At 40.2% G+C, this 24,073-nt stretch overlaps 1 protein-coding gene across 8 annotated transcripts in view; it reads left to right on the top strand.

Annotated features, from left to right (window-relative positions):
- The window catches only part of il1rapl1a (interleukin 1 receptor accessory protein-like 1a), a 277,030-nt gene that overhangs the window by 162,526 nt on the left and 90,431 nt on the right, over window positions 1–24,073 (top strand). For 7 of the 8 annotated variants that reach the window (XM_042427080.1, XM_042427076.1, XM_042427079.1 and 4 more), the window contains 2 exons: window positions 15,591–15,638; window positions 22,909–23,194. In XM_042427080.1, the coding sequence (XP_042283014.1) occupies window positions 15,591–15,638; window positions 22,909–23,194 (334 nt within the window). The remainder of the gene's footprint in view (window positions 1–15,590; window positions 15,639–22,908; window positions 23,195–24,073) is intronic. The other variant, XM_042427081.1, reaches the window with a different exon arrangement.

Here is a 24,073-nt window from a genome sequence, read left to right as displayed (position 1 = left end):
TTATGCTGCAGCCATTTAAATCATTACCTTTCCCACATTGATCCAGCCAGAAGGTAATTGGCTCAATCAAGAGAATTAAAAGCCCGGGTAAGATGGAATAATTCAGCTCACAGATCAAAAGAGGAGGGGAAGAGGATGGGGGGAGGGGAGTAAAAGGAATGCCGATATTAACACTGTGGATGAGGAAGTGAACGCTGCAAGCAAAGGGGAGGGCTAAAAGGAATTAAAATAAGAATATTAGCATATGAATGAGACAGAGTGAAAGACAGGAAATAGAGCAAGAATATAACATTATGATACATAAAATGCTAGAGAGGGAGCAGTATGATTGCATAGACAGAAAATGACTGAAGTGAAAACTAAGGTGAAGACACATTTCCATCTTTGGTAATCATAAAACATCCCCTTGACCATGTTTCATTTGCTGTCTCTGTCTGTTTCTGATTCAGTTTAGAAATGCACTCCGACTCACAGTTTACCCCAGAGCCACAATACTCCTTTAGTAATGACATATCGAGTGACATTTCTGTCTCCCCTGTAGCATTCTTACTTACTATCTTCTTTCTGAATAGAAGGCCAGCAGGACTGCATTTCTATGCACACGACTGTGAGATGGACTGTGAAGCTAGCAGGCCTTGCCTTGGTTAATCCTTAAATTAGGAAACAGACGGCGGTGAAGAGAGTGTTGCAGAGGTACAGCTGTTGATGAACGGGACACCTGCTTTCTTTGAGAAAGAAACGGAATGATGTGTGTAAGGTGTCCAATATTTTTATTAGTTACGGTAACATTTAACTCATCGTCTTCATTGATGAGATTTGGGGAGTTCGGTAGGGCAAGCTTCATGAGCAGGTTTGTTTGAAAGCAAGTGCTGGTAGATTGTTTTGTAACGGAAGGCCATTATACTGTTTGCCTCACTATAGTTTTGAGTCTCACAGCATCCAAAGCGACTTACAAGTGAGGCAAGACAATAAAGCATTAGAGGACAAATTGTAAAAATTCTTTTTTTTTATTATTATTACAGTTAGAAATGACTGGAAATAGACGAGAACATAAAAAATACCACAAGCAACAAGAAAGTCTTGCAACAAAGGAGCTCAAGTATTTAGGTGTTCATCATGTTTTCAGGCATTTCTTGAATGCACCAGGGGAGTCGGCAGACCATGTAGAGCTGGCTAGTTCATGCCACAAAAATGCAACAAAAAAGTCTGGATTTTGATTGTGATCTATAACTCAAACCAGACTTCCTGGGTCATATTTCATTTGTCTCACTTGTACCTGAAGCAACATACTCCACCAATCCACCCTTGTGTTGTTTTAGCCTGTTTTTGATCCAAACACTTGCTTAGTATGATTGATAAAACCAGGAATTAGCCCTGCAAAATCAGCTTCACATTAACAATGGACAGTTTAGGTTTTTATTTTTACTTGGTTAATAATTTGGTTTAGATATTTTGTTTAAAACCTGTCTGATCATGTGATTACTCATGTTCATTACTCATTACGCTTCCCCTATTAGACTTCTGCAAAGCCCCATTTATCAGCACTTAGGTTTTTGAGTAAAGTGTTCAGATAATTAAGAGGAATGATGTCTAGTGGTACTAAGACCTATGCTCTAACAACTAAATGTTCCTTCGGCAGTGTGATGCTTTCAGCTCACCACTGTTAAGATCTATTTAGTGCCTTGTTGTCAGTGAGTGGCTTTTAGTTCATTACTGTAGATTGAGCTGAATTGCTCATCATCCCATCATTGTGAATGGTAGCTACGAGCATTATGAGAAGAACTGGCAGTTATGCACAGTATTGGTGTTGAATAAGTTGAAGTTGAAGTTGAATTAGTGACACTTATGCATTGGTTTATAGTAATGTAGACTTGTGTCGACTTTCATACGTGTTGTGTGTGTCTAGTGTGGGTGTATGTGAGTTGGATTCAGGGTCCCAGCAGCCATGTAAGAGTCACAGATGAGCAAACCTCAGACACGCATTACCCCTGATTAGGCTCAGGGAGGAAGGTATGTAAAGAGAAACAATGAGGTGGGGGATGAAGCGTGACGAGATCACTCTATGACAGTTAATTATATCAATTCTTGCTTTTTAATTTTTACAGAAAGGGAGGAAAGAGATGGGTTGTGAGAAACATTATGAGAAAATGCAGGTGTGGAGTGGAGGTGGTGTTTGTATTCTTCACTGTGAGGAGATAAAGAGATGCTGAGTCACAGTTCCTCCGTGATCCCAGCTTTTAAAGCTGAAATATTAAATGTTTATTTATTCATTGGTGTGACCAGCATGAAGAAGGCAGTCAGGGAAATATAGCAGTGGGGGAAAATGTTTTGAAATTAAAGAACAGCTGTTCAAAAGCACATTAACGCTGGCATTGCCTTTTTTAATTACAGATGGAAGGTCAGAGGGACAATTTCTACCTTGTCCTGCCTCAAAGTAAAAACCCCTCGTGTAGCTTTTAAGGCCATTATGTTAACTATCCAAACACATTTGCACTGGTGAGTGAATCTCTGTCTGACCCAATAAAGCTCCGGTTTTGTTGTGAATTTGGAAACAGATGCAGAAATTGGAAACTGTTTTAACTGGGCGGATGCTTTTATGCTTTAATTCAGCCCCAGTTTCTCCGAGCATATCTGCAGAAGCCTCACAGGAATCTTCCTGTCAACTTAACCACAATCCCAGTTGCTCATGCCAGCCTGTCAGTTCTCTGCCTCTTCCTCACCAGTAGTAGAGTCACATGAGCCCGGTCCCCCTGCTGCGTTCCCCTGGCTGCCGTGCACACTGCTACAGAAAAACTCCAGAGGAGATGTCTGCGCCTTGAAAGCACCATCCAGCCGAGCTGAAGAAGAACACAATGGCAAGATGAAAATATAGCACACATGAACAGCTGCTAATCCATGCAGGCTATGTGAGCCTTGATAAGCGAATAAGTGTGTGGGTAACCAGCTGATTGTAGTGCTGAACGTGGCATACGCAGGCCTGTTTTGGTTTATTCCTCTGATTGATGCTTGTAATTACCTTCTGAATGAATGCGTCGTTTTCGTCACAATGTTTGCTTTTAATTCAACCCGTTTGTGTAGCGTCTTGGGATGAGCATCCTCCTCTATTTTCTCATGCACACACACACAAACATACACAAACATACTGCATGGCATCATTTTAATAAGACAGCATGGTAATATCATGGAAATATAAAGGAGGAAAGGTGAGGCGCAAGTTCAGAGCATTTTATTGCCAATATTCCCTGCAGCATGCAGCTATTTCTGAATGCACACACACATGCGCCATACACCAAAAAGTTTAAGACCTTTACAACTTCTTTCATGCTTTAGCACAGCACTAACTTTACTAAGAAAGCCAATATCAGTATAAAGTTGTGTTCAGACACCAGTGTAACTTGTCGCTGGTAATGGCTCATGAATTATGGACATGGTTCATACATCACCCTCATGTTCACACTGTACCATGCACAAATTTGCATATGAGATTAGTGAAAGCTGCTTGACCTCTAACCAAGGGCATGATGGGTGGTGGAAGGATGTGATGTGGGAGATGGGGCTCTAAAATACGAGTCAATTTCCTGCGGGGCTTATCAGAGCTGTTTGACTGGCGTGTGAGCAGCGAGCGGCCGTCAGTTGTCAGGATTTAAACTTAGGGAGGAAATGAGTCACTGGGGTGTGCTCTGAATATCCTGCAACTATAGGATAAAAGTGAGAGTGAGAGAAAGCCATATACCAAACACCTGGGAAGGAAAGAGATGTATGCTTCAGTCATATGGTTAGTATTTACAAATCATCTAAATAGAAGTGGAGGGCTAATCTGTAGTTCTTCTCAGCTGGAGCAGTATTAGTGCATAGCTTACCCTGGTGTGTTTTGAATACATCCAGTGCTTTACTGGCTGTGGTGGCTACATCAGACTGTCTGGATGACAGACACATCTTCCTCCCTTCATTAATCTCCATTTAGTTCTGCACTAGAGAGGGAGAGAGGGAGGGTGGCGAGAGAGCGTTGGGCAGAGGGGGGAAAAGGGGGAAGAGCAAGATTAAAGATATGGCTGGCCATGAAATCGAAAAAGGAGATGGAAGATGGGGGAAGAAGGAAAAAAGATGGAGAGAAAGAGGTTGAGGAGAAGGGGGAGGTGGGGGGGGGACCGGAGATGAATATTGAAAGTGAAGGTGTAGTTGCCTAGAAGACGAGTGAGGAAAGTGAGGTAAAAGGGAGGAAGGTGAGAGCATAGAGGAGCTAAGGAATATAAGTATAAATTGGAGAAAAATTGAGGCAGGAGAGAACGGCAGGAGGAGGGGAAAGGGAGCCTGCTGTTTGATCTTTAACAGGATTATTTTTCCCTGCTGTCCTTTTATTTATTTGATTTTTTCCTCATATTTATTCATTATGTAAATGCTGGCTGTGTGCCAGCAGAAAACCATATCACAGTTCTGCGCTGCACTGAGCCCACCCTGTGACTGTGCATCGCCGATACACACACAGCCATACAGGGTAATCCTAAAGGGATTTCTGTGGACCTCTGCAGCCCTGCAGTATAGGCCTGGACACAGGCAGCCATGCAGCAGACTATTAGCTGAGTGCTTAACTGTGTAGTTATTGACTCACTATATGGTCTGTATTTTTTAGTGTTTTGCGTTCTTTTGTTATAACAGCTTGACCTTTAGAAAATGATGTTTGACTATGTGACCATCTGTTTGTTTGCTTTCTCTCTGTGTTGCTGGTCCGGCTCTGAGGGGTCTCTTACGCTCTGTATACTCTCTATCAGCCCATATTAAAAGACACAAAAACAAAATCCAAGGCCAGCCTGCACCCTGGTGATTATTCTGATTCTCTTATTAAAACTGAGGGCTTGAGATTTGTCTGGTAGTTGGCCTCTAGGGTTGATTGAGCTTTTTCAAGGTTCTTATTTGAATGGGTTAAACCCTCAACTGAGAGGTAGGTGCTGGATCCTGTAGTAGATATTGATTTGGCCTTTCTCTGGGATTATACAAGTATGGCTCCGTCGACTGTTAATAAGGCCATCATTGGAGGACAATACTTAATCTCAGTGGCCCGTAGCCCAAAAAGGATTTAGTTATCTCTATGTTTGTCTGTTTGTTTGTAGTTCTTAAAGCTTCAAGGTTGATATTTTTAGGATTCATAGATCACTTGCTGATGTGTTAGAGTACTGATTTCATTCTTAGCATGTTGAGATCTTGTGTAAGTTTATTATTACATGACTCTGTATGTGTATTGGGTTGTACATATTTTTAACATCAAAAGCTCCTCATGTGGGATGTACAAGGCCATTCTGATAAATAAACAGCAGCAAAAAGGGTGCACTCAGTCCTCTGTGACATGGCTATTTGCTTCATACGTATCCGAAATTCAGTATATTCTGACTCTTTTGAATATCTCCACACACACATATTGTACATATACATACACAGCTCCATGACCTATCAACCTGTATGAGAAAACTCTGGTGTACAGACACAGACGTGAGGGCTTCACAGATGCTAAGTCCATAAAAACCAGATTGTAATGTATGTGTGTGTTTGTGTGTGTGTGTGTGTGTGTATGCCCTCCAACGTACACTGAGGAGCATAGCCATTAGAGCATTATTGCAGATTGTCTAGTAGGGCGCTCAGGGCCACAAAATGCAATTAGATTCTGGTATAAAATATTTATTTCCACAACACCTACTGTGCACCAGAGAGGAGCCTTTACACACTGTGCACTTAAATATGAAAACAGTAGCGCATGCCCGAAAGAGCAGCAGATACAATTTCTCAGCGTGAGCTCATGCACAGTTTCTGTGTGTCTGTGGGCACAGATGAGTGGGGGCATGCTAATAGATGACTACTAGTTTTATTACTTTCTTAAATATATTTGAATCAAATGCATTATATTGCCCTGTAAAAGACTGGAGTCAAATTACACAGTACATAAGGCAATACATTGTTATATATATTTGAAATTGATTGTTATGCTCCATTCTAATAAAAGGATACTTAAAAGATACACCTATTAGTATATCTCAAAGACATCAAATGACTGTCGTATGTATTACAGTGCTCAAGTACTTAAATATTTAAGTTCAATTTGGAGATACTTACCTCCAGAATCTCCGTGGTATGCTTTGTACTTCTACTCTGCTACATTTCAGAGGGAAATATTACACTCCACTATATTTATCTGGGAGCTGGAGTTACTTTGCATACTCACATTTAACACCTTTGATCAGTTTATTACAGATGACACCTTTTAAACTATCCAATAGAATATAAAGCAGCTTCACCTCTAACCACTGCAATATTAAAATGTTGCCTACATGTTAAGGCATCAGTAATAATAAAAGAATAATATAACACTCTGATAGGGGCCATCCCTCTGCATAATACATTTTTGATACTTCAATTACATTTAACTGATAATACTTACATTTACATTGTGGTATTGATCTTATTTACTTAGGTAAAGGATCTGAATACTTCTTCCACCATTGATTATGTTGTATATATTGTATTTTCATGTTATTGTTTCTACCTCTTATGTGTCCATTTTATGTATGTCCTTGTATTTTTTTGAAAATCTAGCATCACAAGTTTGTCCCTGCGATGAAGGGAGCTGAAATATTTTCATTTTAAAATTCAATAAAGCCGTCAATTGTCTCCAGCTTGAGCTTTCAATTGTTAACAAAAGCTGCCAGATTGATTTATGTTGGGATACTTTTAAGCCCAGAAACCACATGAGGACTTTGGTATGCCATCTTGGGATAGTCATTGTGGGTCCTCACCCCTGAAGGAGCAAGGATTAATGGATTGTGGCTTTTACTCTTCTGAAGCAGCCATCCTATTTGCTGTGTACTGAACAAGGACCATGACGCCACCTCTTCTCACCTCTCCATTTTGAGCTGAAGTACTTACCAACCTTGGCTGATCAAGCTTTTACAGTGATCTTATGTGCATGGTTCAATGAAGTTCACAAACTGGTGCTGGATTTGGAAATATGTAAAGTGCAGGTGAACCTTGACATTGGGAAGCTTGCAAAGAGATACAGTACAGTCAGTAAGCTGCAAGCTAGTTCTGCACTCTCACTGTGTCTCACCAACCATGTGTCTGTGTGTTTGTGTGGGTGGATGAGTAGGTGGAGGCCAAATGTTAAGGAATGAGCAGTATGGATGGTAGTTAGTATAAGAAACCTAACTCTGGGTAACTATTCTAATCATATATACAGACCACTGGAACCAAACGTACAGGGCTCTGAATGTGATGTTTTACAGACTTTAAAATTCACAAAAATCAATCAGCAGGAGTTGGATTGTCTCCCGCTCATGCCAGGCATGTGGGCAGAGGTGGATTTTTTTTTTTTTTTTTTTTTTAATTATTTTTCTGACAGAAAAAAAAATGCATTATACGCATGTGTGTATGTACAATAATCGTGTGTACATGTGTGTTTCTGGCCTGCACTGGGAGGATTACTGTAGATTTACAAGGCCTGGTAACAATGAGCAGACCCACCCCAGGGACCCATACTCAATAACTATCACAATGAAATGCTGCTAATTCCTATTTAAAGCTGCCGCACAGGCACTGCCCTCCCTGTTCTTCAGGCCGAGGGGAGCAGGAGGCTCAGAGACAGAAGGGGAAGGAATCCATATTATGTTAGTCAGTATAATTTCTGTTAATTCCTGTTGCGTTGTTCATCTCTTAAGTCTCCACAAATCACCCTTCTCCCATTGTTTACTGACGGTTTATGAGGTAACTTCATGAGACTAATGTGTGTGTCACTGGAGAGCATTGTATGTTTGAATCTGTGTCATTTGTCTTAGAAGTGCCCACCCAAAGGCCCTGTCTTCTCTAGTACTGCTCCTTATTGGCAAGCCACTGAATAATTCAGCAGTTTCTGATGTAAAGGGGATTGCTTTAATTCCTGGCTAGCAGGTTAATGTCTGGATTTTGCTGTTGCATTAAATGCAAGCAGTAATTTATGATGTCGGCACATGCATGGCAAATAAGCACATGATGTGGCGTTGTTAGAGCGTAATGCATTCATGGACAAAGATAGTATGTCTGTGTATTTATTCTGAATGTTTTTCATTGCTGCATGTTTACAAGGACCTTTTTTTGTCATCTCACCACAGTTACCTTCATACTTTTCAGTTCAATGCTACATACGATGACATGAAATTGCATTTCCCAGGGTTTTGGTTGGAAAGTAGCATAATACAAAAGAAGTATTTAATATTTAAAGGAATTTAAAATTGAAGGTTTAAATTAGAATGTACAAATAATAGTGCAAGAAGAGCAATGCAATGAAATAAAATGAGTGATACGTTTATAGAGGCCCCCAGGAGAAGAATAAAAAAAATTAAATGGATAAAATAAAAGAAGACAGTGTGCAAGTTCTGCTTAATATGCGTATAAGTATAGTACTTAGTGTAGATGTGCACCTTTGTGGTTTTATGAAATATTGGCAGTAAGATTGAACAGCAGAGTTGCAATTTTGTGTTTGCTGCTGTCTTCTGCTGGTTCCAGCACAAGCACATTCATTTAGAGAAGGGCTTTAATTGGACACAGAATCAGGGACAGGAATCTCAAGCTACATAAATAATTTAGGGGCGTCGGACAAGTCTGCCTATCTGACTGTTCTCTGTTTTTTCATCTTGCTTTTCTCTTCTCTTTCACTTGCTGTCTCTCGTTCCCGCACATGCACGCAGGTGTGCAGGTGCATCAAAGCAAGCACAGACACATGCATACACACGCTGTACATGTTTCTCAGAAGCTGTAAGACTTTTTTTTTCCCTTTGGCCATTAATCAGGAGATGAAATATTGGCACCAAATCACTTGAGGAAACTATTTTACTTACACACGAGACACAGGCTTGCATGCAAAAGCTGGCAAGCAAACACACATGCTCACATACAGTGTCTTTAAACTGGGGCGCTATCGTAATGGGGGTAATGATTTTTGCATTATTAATGAACCAGGCTTCATACTCATCTTAATTGAAAATGTCCTTTCATCTTCAACACTTGCTCATGCATCTTCTCTCTTAATACAAGTGCATGTAATAGTACATATACTGTAGAGGGAACATGCACTCACATACATAACCTGCACAAATTTCACATGTATACAGGCACACACACTGTTCAACTCCCAGCTCTTCTATCTCGCAACACTTTTTGCTGTCTTTTTATTTTCTGTTCTGGTCTGCTCTTTAACTAACAAAGACCACGCCACCTATAAATGCAAATTACCAGAATAATATTCGGGGAGTGAATTAGATTCAGGGATGCAGGGATGGAAGGCATCAAGATTTAGGGTTGGGATAAAATGAGGGTTGAGCGTAATGAAATGAGCAGAGGGTCAACTGAGAATTGATGACGGGTATACGCCGGAAGCTGTCGTGGCAACAAACCCACAGAGTGAGACTCGCAGTAGGGGCCATGTGTCAATGAGGCATCATAGCTCCATTGTCTCCCCTGTGGTTCCTGTAATGAGAAAGAGGGAGGTGAAGAAGCAGAAAAAGGGGATTTGGGGAGAGAGAGATGTCAGGAAGTTATCAAATCATACATTATACTGTGTGTGCTTTATACACATGTATGTGGATGTGTGCGTTGCTAAACCGTGTTGTTGTTTCAATGATTTATCTTGTTAAATAACTGGTCACTCTCTGCAGACCTCTGACCTTGTGAATGCACTGCTAGCAACTCGAGCAACAATATCAAAAGTGAGAGGAAAACAAGAGCGGACAGAGAAAGAAAATAGATTGGTGGAAAAGGGGCATGAAAGGACAAAGAGACGATGAAGTAAAATAGAAAAAAAAAAATCAGGTTTAGGTGGATGTGCAAATGAAACACCAGACACTTCAGTAAGGTGAGTGATATGAATAACAGGTTTTTATTGACCTGTTCAACTATGTGTTATCAGTCAATAACCAGCATGTCTTGACAGTTTACTTTCTTTAGAGGGCATGACAGTAAGAAAGTTTGAATAGAAACCACTTGAGCTCTGTGTGTGTGTGTGAGTGTGTGTGTGTTTATGATCATGGGCATAGTGCCTAGATCTAGGCCTAGGGCAGTTTGTCATTAACTCCTCTGGCCCTGAGTGCTGGCTCTCACTGGAAATGTCTCTTTCCTGACTGGATGGATGGGCCATTGCTTCCATCCCTCTCCCACCCTCTCTCTCATTGTCAATTCTCCTGCCATCACTTTGATTTAGCGTCACATTTCTTATTCATGCCCATGATTTTATGTATTCATTTTTTAAGACAAGAATTTCTTCTTATTTGGGGGTTCTATTTGTTTTAGAGGTCAAAATGAAGAGAATCACCAAAACCCTATCAACAAGAAAAACATTTTTAAAAAATTGGATTCTTTCACCTTCACCTTCAATTTCCCAATAAGTCACCATATTCGCCAGTTTTAAACATTCAATGAGAAAGACTTACCTAGCACACCAAAATACACAGAGATAGAAAAAAATTAAGACATAAGAGTTTTCCATAGAGACATGCATGCATACAGTATCGCTAGGATGCTTAATGTCTCAGATGAATAAATCATCCCAATGTATTATGAAACATGGTAAATAATGAATATGCACATTGATGACTTAAGTAACACACCAGTTTAGATACAACTAACTTGACAGCCAAGTGAGACTGGTGCATACAACCATGAACACTGTGTGCTGTGGTCTGCATCAGAAAAACTCATATACCCATTACTGTTCAGCACCATGGATAGCTCCGCGGGATACAGCCTCAATGGAGTACAAATCTGAATTAAAGGGCTGACCTACAGAGATTGGCACAGTTAACCAGAACTCCAGTCTTAACCATTGGTAGTGTCTATTTAAGACCCAATTTCCTGTGTGTGTCCCTGTTTGCAGCTACATTGCACATTTTTGAGCTTTCTCCCCCTCAGGCTGTAAGTTAAATGCCTGGTAATAGAGGTCATGAGAAATGCTCATTCACAAACCCTGAGGATACAAAATCCAATGACCCAATAAACTTTTGAAGAGCCAGCTCAGTTTCAGCAAGTTTTTTTTGGGATGGGGAGGTGGCTTAAGCAACACTGTCCCACCGGTGGGACACTTTAGTCTCTGTGGCATTATTTTCAGGATCATTTATACTCATTCTGACTTTTTGGTTGTAAAATTTAAGGGTTTACCTTCTAAATGACACCAGAGTTGTGACTGTAATCAGAAGGGTTGAAGAACAGTAACCTTCTTATTCTTGGTACATTTTTTCGGGCTTGTGCACATAAGTTAGCGATCAAGGTGATGTGTTTTTCTCAATCTAGCTAGAAGAGCAAACAGAGAGAAAGTACAAATCGAGTGTATTAAAACACAAGGAGCGAGAGAGTACATCTTACCTCTCGTCTTGCTCATCCTGTCAACACAACCGCGATCATGATAGAACAGATAATGACGCTAACGTTACTGCTAGCACTACTAGCCTGCCTGCCGAGGCTTTGAATAAGATGGATTTTCAGTCTTGCATTTAGAAGTGGTTCAGTCACCTGTTGACTGTGTGTGGTTTGAGAATGAGCTTAGAAGCTGTCTGCTTGCGAGAATTCATTCATGCATATAGAAAACAAGAGTGAGTAATTCGTGCATTTGATACATGCAGTGATACTTTTTGACATGAGCAAGAACTCTTAAAGAATTAAGAAATATGTTCAAGTCATGTTTCTACAGTATGATATGTGCATTGCTTCTTTTTGATGAGAACATAAATATGCTGTCTAGATGCCATCCTAGAGTTTTCTAATTGAATGTGATCTGGTTTATTACACCACTATGAAACACTCTGAATTTAACTGACCTGTCTGATATTATAAGTGCTTAGTTTCAGATTTAATTTAGCTAACCTTGATAAATGGGTGGGGTCACAAGATGACAAAAAGTATAAAATAGAAAAAAGAGAGCAATTTCTATTCAGATTTTTCTCTACTTGCACTGCTCTTTTCTTGGGAAATACTGAGCATTTTCACCTTTTCAAGTTACAAACATCCATAATTAGTCTTTATTAACTTAAATTATGGTTATGAAGGAATATTAGATTAATCTGCTGTTTAAGTCCATGCTTACCGCATCTCGCCACCTGTCTGTGTCATTATCTATTGTGTTGTAAACTGTCTACTTTGTATGTGAATAGGCCTTGTATGTCAGGAAGAGTAGCAGGAGATGGGCCCAAATGCAGGACACAGGCAGTATGATTCTTTTATTTTATCTCAAATGCAGGCAAAGAAAAACTGAATAGAACAGAACCAAACAACATAGAAACTCCTTTCTCCCGTGTTTCAGTTCAACTGAAATACTAACTGAACTAACGATGAGATGAGGTGCAGGTGGGGAGATGGGTGGAGAAACTCAAGTGAGGGGAATGAAGAGATGAAACAGGAGAACAGAACAGAATCTGATAGGCTGGGGAAAACACTGGGAAAAGGGCAGGGCTAATGAGGATGATGCAGGGCAGGTGAGGAAGGAAGAGTGGTGAGAAAAGCAGGCTGGGAACACAGGAGGAAAAACTCAGGGCAAACTGAAATCCGAAAACCCAGCTTACACATGAATATAACTTAAATACACAAGTCACACTGAGCAGAAACAGCAAACAAACCTGAACATAAAACTGACAACCTTATGGTCTTTAAAGAACTTTCAGTGAGATTCAATAAAATAGGCAAGCCAATAAAATTGTAAACAGTCTCCTGATTTAAAAGGTAGGTCTTAAGATGTTTCTTAAAGGAATTCACAGAAATTGCATGTTGAATATTTATGGGCAGGCTGTTCCATAATTTTGGTCCATAACAGGAAAAGGCTGTCTCTCCATGCTTTTCTATCTTGACTCTTGGTACATTTAGTGTTGTAGTGCTCATTGACTTAAGACAGCGCCTGGGTGTATAAAGAGATAATCGACAAAGTATGGAGGTGCTAAAGCATTCGGGGCCTTGTAAACTAGTAATAAAATTTTAAAATCGATTCTAAAAGAGACAGGGAGCCAGTGTAAAGATACTAAAATGAGTGTGATGTGTTCTCTTTTGCTTGTTTTGGTTAAAACTCTGGCAGCTGCGTTTTGTACCAGCTGAAGACTGTTTATTGATCTCTTGGGAAGTTCAATTAAAAAAGCATTGCAATAGTCAGGATGACAAAAGACGAGGGCATGAATCAATATCTTTGCATTGTAAAGTGCCAGGTACTGTATGGTCTAACTTTAGCACTATTTCTTAGGTGCAAACGAAAAAAGCTTTCTAAAAATTTAAGTTATGATCTATGGTGAGATGAATATTGGATGACAAGATGGTGTGCAGCATCCTAAAAAAGTCACATATACAATCTCACAAAGTGTGAGGGGGTCCACCATTTTCTCTGCAATTCTGAATTCCCACTGCACTGCAGTCCATGTCACTGTTAACTTAACTGTAAGCCTGAGGATGTGGAACGAGCTTCTCTCAGTACACATGTAGCCACCAGCTGCTGCCTTTTACCTGACAGCCAACTGCTTCACAATGAAGGCTTCCTGTTGAGTTTTTTATATTTTATAAACATAGGCGGGCTTTAGGGGATGATTTTCTCGAAAGATGTGAAGTTTACAGAATGAATGAAAATAGCGATGATCATCAATATTGTAGTCGAGGTGTTTGGATTACCTGATTACTGAGAGCACAGTTGTGTGTTTGTGAGCGGATTTAATGCCCTTGTTTTGTCATTCTTCCTCCTCTTTATTTTTGTGTCTTGGGCCCGAGAGAGGGAAGAGGGAGAGAGGAGCATGGGTGATAATGACTTGTCAAATTAGAAGTGATGGAACCTGCAGCGAGTGTAAACACAATTCGGAATGTTCAGATGACATTTTCCAAGCTGTATTTCTACTGGGGGAGATTAGGGGACTGACAGCTCTGCCTGAATCTCATGGATCACAGCTGCACAATGGAGAACACTGGCACACACATACACAAACACACATACACATAAACACACCGAGAGAGTAGAAATTACTGGCATTTTAATACTACACAGCAGACTGACACCTGCGTAGACAAACAGACATTTGCCCACAGAGAAACACATGTGCACACACACCTCGCATTTGGAAATCTTATGATTTGAAATGCTTCTCCTCCTCCAGGCTTTTCTTCCTTTTCATGGTCCAAGGGGCTTGGCTCAGCCAGCCAGGCTGTGTATGAATGCATGTCCATGTAGCCTGCCCACACCCCGTCAGCATGATGGATGTTGTTCACACACAGCCTTGACTTTATAACTTATAGGGACTTAATTTGCATGTGTTTCCATCGCTAGTAAAACTGCATATGATGTAGGAGCGCCATAGACTTTTTCGCTGTTAACATATTAGTGGCTCCTGTTTCTATGTGTTCTATTTTACGCTTGGCCATCCTCCTCAGCACAGCAGCAGCCATGAACGGTCTTGCTCATTTCCCAACTTCGCCTATGAAATAAAGAGCCATTTACGAGGAACAATGTCCCGGCCACCACATCTCCCTCTATCCTGCCCCCACTATTGGAGAGATACTATTGAGAGTCCCGAGCGCATCAATTTGGGTCTCAAATGACTTTCTCCAGCTGGCCAAATCCTGACAAGCTTTCTGTTCTCCTTAAAAAGAGCCCTTTATCATCAAGAGAAAGGAAGAAAGGATGACTGAGGGAGAGAGAGAGAGAGAGAGAGAGAGAGAGAGAGAGAGAGAGAGAGAGAGAGAGAGAGAGAGAGAGAGAGAGAGGAAAGTCAAAAAGCTAATGTCTCAGTGACACCCTTTCTCACACAACAGGGGAAATTTCTGTTCTATAACGGGTTCTGGTTAATTTGAAGTCAATTGGAGAGTTATTAAAAGGATCTGAGTGAGCTGTGCTGAACTTGGTCAAGGGCAACAAACCCACCCTGGTTTCTGTATGAAACAATAGAAACAGGACTGTCACTTTCAGGCAAACTTGAAAGTCAATATGATTTGCCTATAAACTACTTGTACATTTGGACTGAATATATCTTCCATCCTATTTTACTTTTTGAAGTTATTTTAGCTACAAATACCTTCAGTTCTCTTCTGAACACCTGCTTAGATTCTGTGGGGTAAATCTCATTGTTGAGGATTTACTGCAGTTTTGCTGTACAGTAGGTATTGTTTTTGGTTTATCTCTCAAAGCGTCATGTTGCCTTTGAAATTACTCTGCCAATATGTATGCAAATGCCAACATCTACTTTCAGGAATTAGATTTTCTTCATTTCCCTACCGTTCCTATATCCGTTTCTATGGTCCTCAGGTGCAGGTTCAGTAGTTTAATGTAACGCTGTTGTGCATTGCAGCACAATTTGCAGTGCATGCACTACAAATAATGTCTGGATGAAAAAATAATAAAGCCAGATGCAGAGAAGTGGAAGCTCTGATTTCATTCAAACACAGTAAGATATGATGAGTGGAGGTCATCAGATGAGCATATCTCATGTAATCATGTGGACATACACACAGGGTCTGTTTTCTAAGCAAATCTAAATGGGAATAATGCCCTCAATTTACTGTATAGTGAACGAGCAACTAGTTTAGTATTTGAGTTATTCATGTCTTTATTTTTGTATTTTCTACAGTCTCAGGGTGGGCCTTGTTTAACCTTGCAGTTCCCAATTTTCCTACAGGTAAGAAACAAGAGATTTTTTATGTTTAAATCAGGGGTAAGGCTATATAATATATTTTATATTGGTGGTAAACCCAGAAAATCTTTCACTTATTAAGTGTAAAAGATGTGTTACAGACACAAGGCATATTCACATTATAGTGAATCAGCCAGAGTGGAATTAACACATTTCCAAAAGGTTGAGGTAATATGATACTTCTAAAACATGTTGAAGAACATCCCCAGGACATTACCAGAGCAGAATGGGCTGATATAATCAAAGGTCAAACATATTTTGCAGCATCTCTATGGTGTAAAATACTCTCAGCTATGTGAACTTTGTATTTTCTGTGAGTTATGGTGAGGGAAGCTACTATACAGGGGAAATGAGGTGGAATTGATTACAGGCAGGTATAAAGGCAGATTTCAACCAACAAGATAAAAGGGCTGTAAAAGAACCAAATTCAGGGTAAATTACTCAATATTTCTTTGAACAATCAGCAAAAGCAGCAAAAATTGGGCTACAATAGCCAGCCCCCCAGCAGTGGGAACATGTTCCAAGGCTGGCATTAGGCTGATCAGCTTGGGGTTGTGTCAGTGGGTAGCTGTATGGCAGCAGGCATGGCAGACTTGCTGCTTGTTTGATTTGCATATGCAGCCTTCACATCACATCCAATCAAAGTTTCACATTCCCCCTTCTCTGTGTTTGCTCTTACAGTCCTTAATTATAATAACACTTTTCCACACACTTGATAGAGTTCAAACTCAAGTGTCAATGTCGATAGTTTAGTACAAATTTTTGCAGATGGGCCTAGAGATGGACAGTTGTTTCATCAGCCGATATTTTGGCTCAAAGCAAGATAACTACTACTGCTAAACAACTACTGACCAGATGGTATGAAATTTGGTATGGATAATTATTTTCACATTACAGACAAGTGTACAGTAAACCCAACAAACAATCCAGGAAGCTTAAGGAATATGCAATTAGCAGTTAATAAAATGATTTCCACATAAATTAGAATAAAACATAAACATAAAATTGTTTTTGCTGATTGGTTTCTGTGTCTGATATATTTTTTACAGAAGGCATTAACACCTTAAAATCACTGTATACAATTAAAGAAGAATCAAATATTTACTAATATTAATATGTTGACAGTATCAGATGTGGTATATGGGGAGAAATTTGTCTCTTTATTACATTCATTATTCAGTCATGATAGAAAGAGACAAAGCGAAAGGTAGAATTATACAAGTAGAATATCATTCTCTCTGTAACGCTGTTTTTTGTATAGACAGCAAAGGTAGTGCACCACCATCTTTAGAGAGAAATTATCAGTATTGGTCCACATTTGCATATAAATGAACAGTGGTGAACTGTCAGTGAGGGAGAATGATTTGGAGACAGAGAAATTTGGAGTGGCACAGCACAGAGGGGGAGATTAAAAAGACACAGAAAGTTTCATATAGTGTAGGTACAAAGACAAGCAGAAAGACTGGGGGGTGTTAAACGCAAATATTAATACACAGCCCTGCTTCAGTTAGACATATAATGTGTAATACATGAGTGCATCATTTATATAAGATAACTTTTCGGTTGACATATAACATATGAGGTGCTGACTTATTATTTAAAAGAATGATAAATTATTTGTCATTTGTCAACACAAAAAAGGTTTGGTATTAAAGTTGCAATACACACCATTCAACCACTAGATGTCGCACTATAGCACCAGCATCTCAGACTAAAGCAAATGTGTACGTCGTTTACTCAATAAAGTTGGGGGGGGAAAAAGAAAGAAAGCAGTCCCTGAACCAACAGCTCTGTTAGTGCATTGCCTATTTCTCGCCTCAAATGTTTTGAGAATTGTATTTTACCTGACTGTTTAGCTGTAATTTGAGAAAGTTTGTGATGCAGCCGCCATCTTGAAAATGGACGCGGAGGACACAGAGGGACTCACATGCACTGCTATGCACACTCACATGCACTAACATGCATGCATGGCTGGACCGGCCACCAAAACAAAGAACAGAGAAGCTTGGATAACAACACACGTAGAGGGATTGTGACTTTATTCTCTGCTTAGGTCACCATTACTTCATGATATCTTTACATAGAAAACAGTTGTTTGCTGACATCTAGTGAGGCTAGATGTAATTTATTGCAACTTTAATGTTAATTCAGGTCATGTCAGTTCCTGTTACAACAGATCCCTAATGGACCGGTGAAAGATCAGAACAAAGCCAGGCCACATTAACTGTCTGTTCTGTTGTGGATCCCAGACAACAAAGATGGATGACACTAAAGCTTATTTTCCTTATCAGTCTGTAATTTTTTTTCTAACATTTTTATCATAATCCAAACTGAATCCTGCAGCAAATTACATTTCAACTTCAAAGACCTTGGGCTGTAATTGTGCTTACACAATCCAATTTTTTGTCGTCTCTGAACTTAATCAATTGGCACGGCAATTACCATGGAAGTATTTACATGAATTGATCTGATATGGTGTTATGTATATGAGCTTCATGGATGGCAATAAGAATGACTATTTTCATGAGCAATATAACAAGGTTTTGAAAAATTTCATTCAATTTTCATTCATGTGCCACAAATGCTGGCTCATTCACAGTTGTGGCTAGTCAGCTGATAGAGAGGTTGGCAATGGCATGACTGGGAATGATGAGGAAAATGCAGCACAGACTGTGCCAAGTTCAAGGTATTTACCCCCGAAATAGCCTATAATAGCCTACAAACGTATATAATGATTGTCCAGCTTTTTACTGAATCACATGGTTCCCTCGTGGTCTGGTACTAAATGTTCTTGTCTGCAGACTGGGGTCAGGGAGCCTCTGGTTTACATCAACTTGTTTGCAGCCAGGCTCTCTTGATAGCTTTTTCAATGAAGACAAGGCCCAGTAGCACCCTATTATACATTCACAGCCAGTCAGTGCATCTGTGGGAGTTTACTTCCTATAGAAAGCTATCACTGACCAATCTTGATGGACTTGGGTTCTGTCCAGTCACAAACAAGCATTGTTGTCCCTACCTTTCCTGTTTGTGGTTTGCGTTTTGTGCTTTGTGAAATGTTTTTTGTGTTTTATGAAATGTGTTTTGACCCTCAGGGCCACCGTAGTATTTGACTGAATTACAGTAACACAGGATCCGCCCAGGATAGATCCTTTGATCCATTTGGAGGCCTACTGGTATAGGCTGTAAATTCAAATTCAAGGCATGGACAGGGACTTGCAGTGTAACTGTTGGCTGAAGAGACTAAGCCAGTGATTTACAAAGACAGCTTGGGTTCAACAGGTGAAAACTTGGTCCTTGATCTGCACTTTAACTAATCTTGAGGCTAAAGTGAAGAGAGATAGAGAGAGAAACACACATGGACAAAGTGATGAGCCTATAATAGAGCAAGTTGTGATAAGAGGCTAATCCAAGAATGTTTTTATGCACATTTACTACTCTGTACAGTATATCTATGTTATTATCACACATTACTTCAGTACAGATCTACAATCATAATGTGCGCAGTGCAGGAGAATCATATGTAATTTGACGAAAGATTATGGATGGTATTTTTATCTTGTACCAAGGCTTCCTAGTGCAGTGAACCATTTACGATAGATTCTGCACAATTACCTTGAGGGTCAGAACAGCTCTAAGCCACGATGGAGCCCGACATCCACGGACACCTTTAGTACATAATTAGCCTTTGCCAAGAATATATAGGTGAATTTCCATAGTTGATAAAGTTAGTCATTACTTTGCCTCCATGGTTAGACAAGATTTTTGTTCTATAAGATAATAATAATCTGTTTCGTACAAAAAATTAACTACAGAATACTGAATGAAGACAGAAATATTCACTGTTGTCCCAAAGATCAATTAGAAAACATAAAATAGGCAATGGAGGACAAAAAAACAAAATCAAGTGAGGAGGAATGAGTCGGCTGGGTAGGGATAGAGATGGAGTTATGTACACAGAGTGGGTGTAAATTGAGGAGGAGAGCAAGAGAATGAGAGAGACAGAAAGTTATTAAGAGTCCTTATCCACATATAGATCATTGACTGTCTTTGTGGCCTGCGAGAACCCTGCCGCCCACCCAACATCTGATAATTACACTTCATTAGGAGAGCAGGTAGTGATGAGGAAAGAGAGGGCAACTACTGAGGGCGACTTGAGAGCGAGTGAGAGACATGTAAGTAGGAAAGAGGAGAGAGGCACAATGGAGTGATATAGCATTGTGAAAGGATAATGTGAATTTGATTATAGGGGGAAAGAAAAGCAGGAGTTGACTTAGATGACACGTAGCTCACTCTGTGATTGTGTGTGTGTGTATTGTGGGTGTTGTGAATGTGCATTTGTTTTTGTGTGTGTGTGTGTGACTCCATGAGTGTTTATGCGTGTACATGGGTAAATTTATTCTAGCTCAGGGCTCTTTATTTATTGCCTTGGTTTAGTGTCACTCAAAGATAGACAGGTCTGCCCAGACACAGAATGTAATAAGGGTCTGTGAGGCACACACACATCCTGTAGCTTGACATTCCCCCCCTTGCTATTTCCTTGCACTGTCCATACCTATGCCCTACACGTCATGTGATGTAGCAGTGTGAGGGCATCAGCAGCAGCAGAGTGTAGCACTAGCCGGTAAAAGAGTGCTGCAGCTTAACAGTGCTGCAGTAAGATTCACTGGGGCAGTTTCCTTCAGTCTGACAGCCATGTGGGAATGTGTCTATACAGAAACGTCCTTTACATTATGGGCTTGTCTAAGAGTGGCTGAACAGGATCACTACAAAAGGTGCGATGTCCCAGAGGTGCAGGGAGGACAAGGGAGAGATCCTGTGTTTGTGTGTGTAGATGTGTATGTGCTGTCCGCAGAGAGAGTGAGAGGTGGGGACTGCAGTATTCCTCCAGCGGGAAGCATTGATTTTCCAGCCCAGCATGGGGATGTGGGAAATGTCAGCCTCTAATTGAGTTGATAAAACCGTTTTGAGTTTTAGACGTAAATATGGTTTCCCCCCACACAAAAGGCCACCGCATTAGACAACTCCCATTGGGAGGTCTGTAAGGAATGAAAGGTCTCCTTGTTGTGTGTGTGATTTTGTGTGTGTGTTTACATGCGCACACCCTTATGCATGCAAAGTTGTTTGCACAGTCAGACGATATTTAAATGTTTCTCGGACAACACACGTCCGTCGGTGAAAGCAAGTGAAAGGCACTGAATAAAATGTTTGTTTGACTGTGAATCGGGATACAAGCTTGTTAGAATAAACAGTTGTTGCTGTGGCAGAGAGGGCAGAAACAGAGAGAGCGAGGCAGAGGTCATATCCATTAGAGGTGTCGAGGGTGAATAAAGAAGAGGCTGAATGAAGCCTCCACTGTCCCTGATGATTACCAGATTGATATGCAGAGAGAGCAAGGGACTTACTGGCTGCTTTCAATGGAAAATCATCCTAATGTCAGTGGATGAGTAGTTGTCTATGGTTTAATGTTTCTTTGATGATTATCTCTGTTAAAAGATGATACATGCATGGAATGGAAGTGAATCATGCAATCAGATTTTGTTTTTTGCTGTGATTTTTTAACACTCTAAACAAAAAAATACAGCTTGTTTGCTGGAATTAAAATTGTTAATAGTGTTTATTACTTCAAGATATGTGACAGTTGTGTAATCAGGTTTAAAGTTGTGAGAAGTGAATGCGAGCCTGTTTGTATCTATAGGGGCCCTGCTCTCATTATTAGGAGCGATAATTAGACAGGGTTTCACACATTACGCTCCGCACTCACACTTTGTGTTTCTCTCACATTCATATATAAGCACACACACATTTGTAGCTAAGCCCACTGGTAATTAACAGACATAATTAGGCAGACAACCATTCGTATAGGGAATGCACACTCATGCAAACATACACACACACACACACACACACACACAAAGACACACATTACTTCCCTGGTAATTAAGAGTATTAATTACAAGCATAGCTGTCCCTGTGAGGCTCTGTATCACTCACAGACTGGCACGCAGCAGGGTTCTTATTACTTTATCTCACCACACCATCACCACTTCTGTCTCTCAATCCCTCTGGTTACACATACACACACATGTACTCCCAATTATGCACCTGCTGGATAAACAAATGATAGCCAAGTAGTCAGAGACTGATAGCTGGCCATAGGTTAACCTCTAGTAGCTTGGTAATTGGGAGAGATCTACTAACTGTAGTGTGCCTGAGGGGCTGCGCCATTGTCTATGATTTTTGTCAAATGTCTTTTCAGCTGCTCTATGCCTCCCTTTTTTCTCTTGTGCACTTTATTAGGAGCTGAAGTATATATTTCAAAATTAGGCCAGGAAGAGATATAGTTTCTGTCTGTATTGCACGTGTTAGCTTGTGATTTTATTTGTAAAATGAGCTACTCTACTTCCACTGTACTATGCACACTAACCTAGTTGGACATGTAGGCCAACCTCTCAGTCCAGTCAGGGTTAAGAGTACAGTAGCATGCAGTATGTAGAAAAAAGATGATCACTCTGGATTAAAACTGTGAGACAAAGAGCCTAAGGAAAATATATCTGTTCATGGAGCTGTTAGACAAGAAACACGCCTTACTTTAAGAGCTTGAGGCGTATTCCTAGTTAATGAACTAGCCGTGCACTTTGTGGCAGTGAAGCTGTGGCGCATCCTCGGCACTTGGAGGAGTCTGACATCACTTTCCCAAATGTCACAGTGGTTGCGTGTTTGGATATTGCAGGGAAACGTCTAAGCTGTCTCTGCAGAGGCCAAGGTGGCACACATGCTCTGAATGTGTGAGCAACCTCAAGGTAGTGAGAGGAGAGCAGAGGAGATAGGTGTCTACTACAGGCATTGCACTGTGAAGTTGCAATCCTCCACAAGCTCAACATAATATGGAGTAAAAAAGACATTAATATTCATACAATATGAAACAGTTTTATACTTGCATACTGTACACAGCTTAGTGTTTTGTGACTAATACAGCTATTTTAGGGAGTGTTTTATAATAAGTAAGAGGAGGATTATTGTAGGTGGTTTATGACCTGGTAATCTTTATCCCTCTCATATGTTCTTGTGAAGTAACGTGAAGATGCATACTATTGTTTTATTATTGTGCAGTAAATATATTACTATATGTTGTAATCACACTGCAACCAATTCGTCTCATACATGTATGTGCTCATACATATTTTATTATCTTTTAATCCCTCACATGTTAGTAATGTGTTGATGAATATCTCTTTCTCTTTCTGTTTCTTTGCAGTGGATGGCTGTACAGATTGGTCAGTGGACTATCTAAAGTACCGGGTGCTACAGGGTGAGCCAGTGCGGCTAAAGTGTGCTCTGTTCTATGGTTATATCCGGGCAAACTACAGCCAGGCACAGAGTGTGGGCCTCAGCCTCATGTGGTACCGCAGCTCCGGCCTTGGCCACAGTGACTTTGAGGAGCCCATTTCTTTCGATGGCGTGCGCATGAGCAAGGAGGAGGACGCCATCTGGTTCAGACCTGCTGACCTCCAGGATGTGGGCCTCTATTCCTGTGTCTTACGGTAAGATGGAGGGAAAAGAATGTATGCTGGGGGATGATGCATTTAAAATGCTTTTTACAGTAACAAGCAGAGGTGGATTTGGTGATTTGGGGGCCCTAGGCAAACTCAGACATGGGGCTTCTGTCATGCCTTATTTTCACTCTTTCTTTAAATGTTGGCCGCAGCAAAAGAAGAAATCAAAACATTACTTAAGTATAAACACACTGTAAAACACTTGAAAACCTTCAAAATTGTACATAGAGAGGGCTGAATCCCTCCTAGTAGCAGTGCAATAGATGTATACTGTTAAAATGAAAATAATCTTAGATTAGGATTTTAGATACAAAATATATCAACTGATATAATATGATGGATTATTATAGATGAAACTAACCAGCTTTATAGTTATATATAAGCTTATAAGTTATATAATATAGTTTTGCTATAGTGAAATTATATTTTTCTCAAAGAAATAGTTTGATATTTTGGGGAAAATGTTTATACACTGTCTTGCTGAGTTAGAAGAGAAGATTCACCCTTTTCCCCAGTTTTTCCAAAGTTCAAAAGTACGCCTAACATATGGTGTGTTGTATCATTGTTTAGTCTGCCCATAAACAGAACTTGTGCGACGTAATGTGCTGCAACGTGATTTAACTAGCTGTTTCGGTTTTCCAGTCTTTATGCTCAGCAGCTAATCTTCTCCCAGCTCTAGCTCCATAAGGCACAGACTTCAGAGTATTGATCTTCTCCTCTAACTCTCGGAAAGAAAGCAAATAAGCATATGTCCTTAAAGGTAATCCCTCTTAATAAACATACATGAACATAAATCTTAGTTAAATCAACAATGCAAAATACCACATTGGGGTCAGGGTGTTGCAGGAGCTACGTCAGCAAACGACG

The sequence above is a fragment of the Thunnus maccoyii genome, chromosome 11, assembly GCF_910596095.1.
Source record: "Thunnus maccoyii chromosome 11, fThuMac1.1, whole genome shotgun sequence".
Lineage (NCBI taxonomy): Eukaryota > Metazoa > Chordata > Actinopteri > Scombriformes > Scombridae > Thunnus > Thunnus maccoyii.
Note: the sequence above shows the minus strand (reverse complement) of the source record. Positions and strands in the feature narration are given on the sequence as shown.